This window comes from Quercus suber, unplaced genomic scaffold (genome assembly GCF_002906115.3).
Source record: "Quercus suber isolate HL8 unplaced genomic scaffold, Cork oak 2.0 scaffold_250, whole genome shotgun sequence".
In the NCBI taxonomy this organism is placed as follows: Eukaryota; Viridiplantae; Streptophyta; class Magnoliopsida; order Fagales; family Fagaceae; genus Quercus; species Quercus suber.
The window spans coordinates 976567-986501 of NW_027069706.1; the positions used below are offsets into that span (position 1 = coordinate 976567).

Consider the following 9935-nt stretch of genomic DNA (forward strand, 5'->3'; position numbering starts at 1 on the left):
TGTGGGGACCTTTACATTTACTAATCAGCCACATCCCGTGCTTCTTGCTGTAAATAGTCCAAATTGACCATGGACATGCATCATGTATGCACCACACTACTAGCCTATTGGTGTCAGATTTGATGACCTTGTATTGCTTATTATAATTTATAGAGTAAAAGGTCAACACATACTGAACGGAGACTTTATTCTTGAACAGCATCCCCTTCGCAGGCTAGTCACCTTTATTCCAATCTGTAAGCTGTCTTGTACCTAATGAAGGTGATGGGTCATTAATACTGTCCCATGTGTTTGATGTGAACCATTCTAGGATAGGAACTATTTTAAGGCAAGCCTCCTCGTTTTGTTCAACTTGTAGGTCATCTATGACCTGAATTGTCCACCGATCCATCATTATCAATGAACTCTTCGTACACATCTCGGCTAGCATCAATATCAAGTCCTTCATCGATATAGGCTTGGACATGTTCATATGCGTGACTAGACCCTCCCACGTCATGTGTCTAGGTGGTGCCCAACACTTTGGCTTCTTCAGTGTTGTCCAAATCATCAACCGCATTGCATGGTTGAGTGTTGTAGGGAAAAGGCATGGCATCGGCAACAGAAGGATACATATCAAGCGAAGATGAGGGTGGCTCTTCCACCATACTGGCATGCTGTGAACTTGCACTAGTATGGAACCTAATAGCCTTAACAGTTACATACAAGTTGGACACTATGAACTGGAGGGGTCCACTTAATCATTGTCCATATCATGTCCATGTTAACATCACAATCTAACGGATTGGAGTTGTAGAAAACCTGAGTATTCACAAGTAGTTGAGGGGCATAGTACACGATGGGTATCTTATGTGACTCCCTATCCAACCCTAAAGTTGCCATTATCTTTCGGTGCATTTTTCTCAAGTGTGTTTCGCATGTCAACTTAATGAACTTCTGCTTCAGTGACTCGCCTCTATAGGACAGCCCATGCAGGTCATGGTAATATTGCTCCCTATTGTAGTAAACGTAGAAGTAATGATGACCCATGGTAGACCTGGATAAGGATAATTAATTGTGGTTATCATGTAGAAGATAGGGGGTTATGTTAACGCAACTGTAATTAATCTTTATGCATGTGAATGTACAATGAAACTTTTACAGACGCACTATAATGATATCCTAAGTATTCTTAAAAAAACTTGATTTGTTCGTACACAAATATGCACTCAAACCAAACAATTTAAACTCATGATTGTTTGTTACATCATTGTTGATACCTATGTAGGAATGTAGAAGTGTATGTATATATATATATGATCATAGGAATTCATAGGTATGTTTGTTTATATATAGATATATCTATACATACATAACTATATGTATATACATATACATATACATATACATATATGTATACAGTGTTACAATCACATACATACATATATATATATATATATATAAACATACCTATGTATACATATCATATATGTGTAGGTATGTTTGTTTATATATAGATATATCTATGCATACACACACAGTGTCAGAATCATACTAAAGTGTAATCACATTCATACTAAAGTGCCACATTATGAATGTGAGACTTGTTTTTGAAGTTGGAAAGAGAATTTGGTTTCTTTATTTCAATTGTTTTCTTTGGCTTACGAATATATTTTGCATATGGTGGAGTTATGAAAGTTAATAAAGGTCATTTGGTTATGATAAAAGGAGAGAAAACATTTAGGAATTAATTTGTATAAGTCAATTGGTGATACAATTAAAGGTGGATCATATTATGGTGGAGCACAAGGCAAAGAGAAGTGTTTTAGTTATTACACCACAAATGGAAGACAGTAATAGATGAAAGAGATAAAGATTTTTGAAAAAAAATGTAAGTGACATGATTGAAAAGCCAAATCCAACAAAGAAGTTCTTGAATTACTTTGTACTCATTAATTGTTCCACTTATTGAGGAAATTGTAAAGCACTTCTATGGTTGAAATTTGTTGAGCCCAATTCATGAAAGGATAAGTGTTAATATGCATAGCCTTGTTGGTTTTGAAAATCCCACATTGATTAGAAAGAAATAGTATAGAGGTATACTGATTTTTATTGAAAATAGTAATCCCATATTGAGAAGAAAAAGAACCAAAGGTTTAGAAGGCTAGTGCAACTTTGATTTGCTTTGAGTGACATGATTGAAAAGCCAAATCCAACAAAGAAGTTCTTGAATTACTTTGTACTCATTAATTGTTCCACTTATTGAGGAAATTGTAAAGCACTTCTATGGTTGAAATTTGTTGAGCCCAATTCATGAAAGGATAAGTGTTAATATGCATAGCCTTGTTGGTTTTGAAAATCCCACATTGATTAGAAAGAAATAGTATAGAGGTATACTGATTTTTATTGAAAATAGTAATCCCATATTGAGAAGAAAAAGAACCAAAGGTTTAGAAGGCTAGTGCAACTTTGATTTGCTTTGGTACGTAAATAGTTTAAAGACAAAACTTTACTAGTGCTTAGTGTCTTGGATTTGAGGGTTTACCTTAAAAGTTTCTTTTCCAGTATCATTGATATTGGATATATTGTGAACACAAGCATTTGATTAAACAAACTTCTATTTTATGTCTTGTGGCACTTACAATTTTATTGTGTATATATATTATCACTTACAAAACTAGTAATTTTTGTGCGGGACCTTTCCCTCTCTCTCTCTTTTTATTTATTATTTATTTATTTATTTATTTATTTTTATGTTAAGATATGAGGGCGTTTAGAGCTCTTTGAGCATTAAACTAATCTCTTGTAGTAGTCTCTCGGTCTCACAAATACCAAGTTATTATAGGGAGAAATTCCTTGGAAGTGGCTCTAATATGCTAGCTAGAACCTCATGGATATCATGAGATCTTAAAAACTATTAAACCAACCCTTAACAAGTTAATTTTTACACACTATACATAGTATTTAAACAAAACAATCACATTACATTTATAATGTCATTTCAAATCAATTTTCATTATGATTGGACAAGCATCTATTTGTGGGTTTTGGCATTTCAATCAATCCATTGATTTGATACACAATGTCCACAGAACCCAAAAAAATGTCTTCTTGATTAGTAAATTTACTAATTTTTACGAAGATTCAACAAAATCATCAAAATCTCGCACAAAACACAGCCCCATATTAACCAAAATCGGATAAGACACATTTTACACAAGCCCAAAGATATCACCACAACACCGCCAATCAATTTGCCAAAACCCCCCATCATAACCCCAATTCCAACAATATCACAAGCACATTTAAACTCATTAATGAGAAAATAACACAAACATAACCATATTGCAAGAAATAATTTAGATCATCATCATTGCAGCATATAAAAGACAACAAAATTCTCATCTTGATTAGTAAATTTACTACTCTTAAGTAAGTTTCAACAAAATAATCAAAATTTCACATAAAACACAGCCTAATATTACCCAAAATCAAAAAAGATATCAGAGGAGAGCAACGTACTTGTAATCAACGACAGTAGGTACGGTGAGGGTTCGATGGAAGCACCAAGATTCTAGCAACGACGACTAATCAAAGAGGGTGAGAGAGACTGGATAGGGAGAGTGAGACTAATGGCGAGTGGGGGAGAGTGGGGAAGAGTGATCGCAGAGCAGAGAGCGAGGCAGAGTGTAAAGGGGGAGTGATGGCAGAGAGCAAGGGAGAGTGTACAGGGAGAGTGAATAGGGGTTGTGAGACATTAGGGATTCAAATTGTTAAGGCAAACTCGATTCTCTACTTACCAAGTTATGCATGTTCACATGAGCATTTTTTTTATTGGAAAAAGCCACGTCTACTTTGCCAGTGTGGCACAACGCTCAAACTAACTCGACCATATGAATATCGAGTTTTTTAATAACTCGCTTATAGGGTAATCGAGTTTCATATGAAAAATCGACATTCACATTATCAAGTTTTAAAACAAGGGTATTTCCTTAAATAATTTGAGAAAAGAGACAAAATGCTGGAAAATTTGTGAGAAATGGGCAAATGCCCATTTTGGCCGACTTCACTGTGAGTAAAAGAAGAGTTGAATGTGGATGGGGAACCAGGAGGGTTTAAGGCTTTAAGCAAATTCACTAAAATTCCCTTCTTAAATTATTTAAAAAACAAAAAAACAAAATACTTCAATTTTTTTTAAAGGTCATATCTTGAAAAAGATCATAAAAAAATTATTTTCTTTCTCTTTTTATGGAAATAAATAATGTTATTAATAAAGTAAGAAAGATTAATCAGAATTTCTTGTGTTATAGCCTTATAGATTAAAATGTTGAGAGCAATAATATGATGGGTTAGCATCCTAAAGTTGTAAGCAATTTCCCTTTGGAACAAGTTCAGTAAAGAAACTATAAAAGTGAGGACAAAGGAGAATCAATGGAAAAGATAATCTTGGACATGCTGATCCCAATGTGCAAGATAATTCTAAGCAAGACTTGGACAAATTGAATATGGTTAAAGCGAGAGCTTGGTTGAAGAAGATGGGAGCGAAGAAAGCATTGATCAATTGCCCAAGTTCCTACTTGAAGTCAGGATAATCCATAAAATGATATAATTTGGAACCACTGGAGTACGAATTATGGATAGGAAACACGTCCCAAACTTCTTTAGAATCATCAGTTTCCAACTACTTCAAGATGGAACTAGATAAATAATCTAGTGATGCTTACGGTCTTAATCAATGAGGTGCGCGTTGAGGGCATCATATGACTTAGTTGGTCCTTAGATAGCCTTTTTGAGGTCCTTGGTGATGTCAAATCAAAGATTTAAAGTTTAGAACAATTTAAATGTGATGAGAAACATTTCTTTTGTCCATTTAGCGATATCAATGGTGGAAATTAAACCAAAATTTGAAAATAGAGATGAACGACAAAGAAGGCAAAGACTTGGTTCTTCTCTCTGCTAATAGGGACAATTCACGCCATGTCGGTAAAATTATGATTGTTAGGTAGAAAGATCACAAGATATTAATTTTAACAGATTTACACGACAAATACACGAAAGCAAATTTAAAAAACTGAAATAAATTTTAGTAAAACTTAAAAAGTGAGTTTTGCATTTTAATGAAAACATTATATTAATTGAAAGACATAAAAAATTTATTTGTTATCTTCAAGAGAAATCCTACACGCACATAGCCACTAAACTGAAACGAAAACAAGGACACATTTATGCTCGTTTCTCTCGAGATCTATAAAGCCCAGAAGGTATCTCTTAAGAAAAATTCTATTATTACATGATTCTAGTCTAGATCCAACTGAGAATATCTTGTGATGCCTTCACATTCTGTTCAAGTATATCCAGAGTTGATGTGCTTGAAGAAGATATTTTAATGCCTTAGAGGTTGTTTGGATGACCTATTTCCATAACTCATTTCTCTGTTTCCATAACTCAATTCTCAAAAATGGTGGGACCCATAATAGAAAGTCCGTTTAGATGCACAATTTCTTTATTTCCATAACACTATTTCTAACACTCAATTATCTGATTTTTGAGTTATGAAAACTGAAAACACATTTTAGCTGTTTTCAGTTTCCATAACTCATAACTCAATGAAATTTCTGTAAATAACACTACATGGAGAGACCTACTGTCAATCAAAGCCACAACTTTTGACTTTTTTTTTTCTTCACTAGGTTTGGTGCGTGCGTTCATGTTCTTTTTCTTTTTCTTTTTTTTCTTTTTTTTTTCTTTCACTAAGTTCTTTTTTTGGCTGGGTTTTTTTGGGTTCAGTTCTCTCTCTCTTTTTTTTTTCTTTTTTTTTTACTGGGTTCGATGAGTTTGGGTACTGAAAAAAAAAAAAAAAAAAAAAAAAAAAAAAAAAAAAAAACTACACCGAATGACAGTTATGGGACCCACAAATAGTATGAAAAATATTGAGTGATGGAAAGTGAGTGATGGTGCCAAACGGGTGTGAAAATTAAGTAATGAGTGATGAGTGATAAGTTATGGAAATTGAGTGATGAAAAAAATTCATCCAAACAGCCTCTTAGTTTCCAGTTCAACGGAATTCTTACTTTCAAGGATTTTAGCATCTATAGGCTATAGCTTTAACTTTCTCCATTTGAAGTACCAACCTCACAGTCCCTTTTGAGAAACTCAGCCTGCTCTTTGAATTGTTTTGATTTAATCTTGATGTAGAATATGCAATATAGTTAGGGGTTGACCTAGGATTTCAAGCTAGGGGGGGGCCAAAGCACATGGGAAAAAAAAAAAATCCAAATAGGTATCCGTATAGTGCTAACAAAATATCAACCAAGATAAATACACAAAATCATTATTTCTTAATACATTAAAATGTAATCATCTACCAAAACTAAATATTGTTTCTTAAGAGTATCAACTGTTGCAAAAAAAAAAAAAAAAAAAAAAATTATTTTCACAAACCAAAACTTACTTTTGCTACTTTAATACATTTGAAATGTCTGATATAGTAGTGTTTTTGATATTTGGTGTTCTAAATGCTAAATATTTAGCATTTAGAACACCTGATGCTAGTACTCTAATACTGGGTTGACTAAGATTTTTATTTTTTATTTTAAAGTTTTGTTTTTGTTAATTTTTTGAATTTGATAGTTTCTAGTTGGGTTAGGCTAATTAAAAGGGTGGGGGTCTTAGTTTTTGGAAGAGGGAGGAGCAACTCTAGAATATATATACATATATATATAACCAACCAAAAAAAAAAAAAAAAAATTCCTTTTATCTTTAGGCCAAGAGGGCCCAAAATTTTTTTTTCTTAGCGCCCCCCCCCCCCCCCCGGGTCTATCCCTGAGTACAAACCTTCTTGGAGCAGTAAGAGTTCTAGAAATCATGCCACAAAGATCAAGGGGGGGGGGGGTGCCAATAGAGGAGTGACGATGAATGTCAAAATTGGATGAAGTTTGGTAGGTTGAAGGGAAACAACATTCTAATCCAGACTCAATTATCAAGGGTTGCCCAAATTTAGGCTATGTTAAGGCCCCAAAAATAGTGTTTTTCCTATTTTTAGTAATATTTGTTTTTTCTTTAAATAACTTTTAGTTTAAAAGTTAGAATAAATTCTTGCTTGTTTTGAGATGTCTGTAAGAGACAGTATTTTCAATTTTCGTGCAACTATCTCAATTTTGCTATTTTAGCAAAAATTAGTATTTGCCACCTAATGTGATTAGCGTGAATTATGGTTTTTGGCCATTTTCCTAGCTGCCTTGGGTTTTTTTTTTTTTTTTTTTTTACTCTTTAAACATATTGTAACCTCCAGGACAATTTAATATTCAGATTTATAAAAAATACAGACTTTGTCTATTTCTCTCTAGTGGATTCAAGGGACTTCTTGTGAATTCGGGTTTTCATTTAGAAGCTAACGTGTTTAGTTTCTTTTTTTCCATTCAGAAAGTAATGTGTTTATTTTCTTGTAGCTTTTGCAATATCAAATCTAAATTGTAAAAAGTACAAAATAATAAAACAAATATGAATAGGAAAAGATATAATGGAGCATTTGTGCAAGATACAGAATTACTTCTAGTTCAAGTTCTTTATGCTCATCAAGCTCATCATCATCATACTCAATCTCAAGATCTGATAAATTACTTTTTGTTGCCATTCAATGTTTGCTACCTCCTTTTGATTCTTCAAAGAAATAAGCAAAGCTGTTGTTTATAATGATGTTTGAATATAATGGCCAAGCACATGAATTCGTATTTTGAAATCTTAAAACCAAGAATGGCTTCAATGTTAATTAATTATTCTAAATGTTCAGTATGAAAACATCCACAAGGCAAAAAACTCATCGAGTGATTTTTAGGTCACCACTCCCAAGAATCACTAATCAAAATCAAGAGATTACATATACAAGGAATCTTACCATCTTGGCTTATCCCAAAAAAAAAAAAAAGAGTACATGATTAACTCCCAATAACTTAAAGCTTGCTGTTGGATGCAAAGTTCTTCAATACACTTGAAGAAGATGAAGCAACTTGGTTACAAAACCTTTAGACATATAAGAACACAGTAACTTCACAATAAGTATATAAATTCTCTGTGCGAGTCTTTGTGTATATTGAAGGCTATAATATAATCCTTTTATATCATCTAGTAGGTTAGAGAACGAAACCCTAGAAAGTTAAGTCATCATGGGCCATTAATCAGATCTGAAATTTTTGGATCTACAAAACTCGATAAATTGAAAGGTATCAAAATTCATTAATTCTCGATAGCAACTTGTATCGAGCTAGGTGTCAAGGTTCACAATTTTCAGTTTTTCACACTTTTTTCTTTGTGCAGTCTTCATGTCTTTAGTCTTCAATAGTACCACTTATAAAGTTTATTCAACATATTGCATAATATTCTCGAATCCACTTAAAACTATCCAAATATAAGTTAAGTGCATTTTGCCAAAGGATATGCCAACTACTTAAAAATATGACCCTAACAATCTCCCATTTGGCAATCCGTGACAAAACCACAACAATACATGAATGTTCTGGAATATATTATACTCATGAATTACACAGAAAAATAAGTCTACTCTAATACTTGAACTCTTGAAAATATTTGCAAGAAGAGAGATCAATGTATGAATAAGACTTTGCAATTTGTCTTAAAACTGAATCACTAAACAAGATACATCAAGATATCATGTGTGAAAAATAGGCAAGGTATATAAATCAAGAAACAAGTGTAAGAGAGAAGAGAAGAAACAACACATGTGAAAAGATAGATAAGAAACATACATCATCATATATATCAATAAGCCTAATGTATATAAAATCATATACTATACATCAAAATCCTCACTCTACATCCCTCAAAATTAACTCTCGAACTCTCCCCCTATCAATTAGGTCCAACTACTCTCAAACTACTTCTCCTTTTTGCCATAATTGACAAAGGTGGATCACTGTGAGGTAGTCATCTCATCACCGGAAGAGCCAGAAGCATCATCATCATCTCCACTCTCTAAAGAGGCATCAAAAGAGTCACACTCTGGAGAGGGTGGAAACCCGCCAAGTCTAGACTGATGGCGAGCAATGTGTACAATCTTAGTATTCATCTGACACATTCCATCAATAAGATGGTAAAGACGATCACTATGAATAGCCTGAGTCTCCCGGATGTCACCAAGGTCACTACGTAAAAGTTGGAGCTGATCAAGAATGGCAGCTATAGTGGCCTCTACTCTAGAAAAAGAAGATGGACGTGGAGCAGATGAAGATGAGGGTTGGCTAGAGTCCAAGCTCTTACAGTCCCTTTTGAGAAAGTCAGCTTGCTCTTTGAGTTGTTTTGATTTATTCTACATTGTAAAAATTACAAAATAAGAAACCAAATATGAATAGGAAAAGATATAATGAAGCATTTATGCAAGATATAGACTTACTTCTAGTTCAAGTTCCTCATGCTCATCAAGCTCATCATCATCATACTCAATCTCAAGATCTAACAGATTACTTTCTGTTGCCATTGAGCGTTTGCTGTCTCTTTTGATTCTTCAAAGAAATAAGCAAAGCTGTTGGTTATAATGATGTTTAAATATAATGGAAGAACACACGAAATCTTAAAACTAAAAATGGCTTCAATGTTAATTAATTATTCTAAATGTTAAATATGAAAATCAGACCAATATCAAGAAGTTCTTCGTGGTGAATTTAATGAATTTCATACATATTTGTACTGAATTGCATCTAAGTACAGAAATCAGAGTTATGAGAAATCAAAGAGTTAGTAATGCCATCGTGAAAAGAAATAAAGAAAAGAATGAGACATGTTGAAATATGTACTGTACACACTCTCTAACAATAAAAATAAAAATAAAAATAAAATAAAAAAATAAAAAAATAAAATAAAAAAGAACCCAAGGTTTGAGAAAAGATAAAAGAGGTAGTTATTTGGCTTGGCTCTGATTGCTGTGTTTCTGAGAAAAAGAGCTA

The 9935-nt window shown here is 33.1% G+C and overlaps 1 protein-coding gene across 1 annotated transcript; it reads right to left on the minus strand.

Moving 5' to 3' along the window:
- Positions 1–8818: 8818 nt before the first annotated feature.
- On the minus strand, positions 8819–9490 carry LOC136070666 (uncharacterized). The gene is made up of 2 exons (XM_065780898.1): positions 9386–9490; positions 8819–9301 (listed from the first exon to the last, which is right to left on the minus strand). The coding sequence occupies exons 1-2, from the start codon at positions 9467–9469 to the stop codon at positions 8906–8908; spliced, it is 480 nt and encodes a 159-aa protein (XP_065636970.1). The 5' UTR covers positions 9470–9490; the 3' UTR covers positions 8819–8905.
- Between the last annotated feature and the right edge of the window lie 445 nt (positions 9491–9935).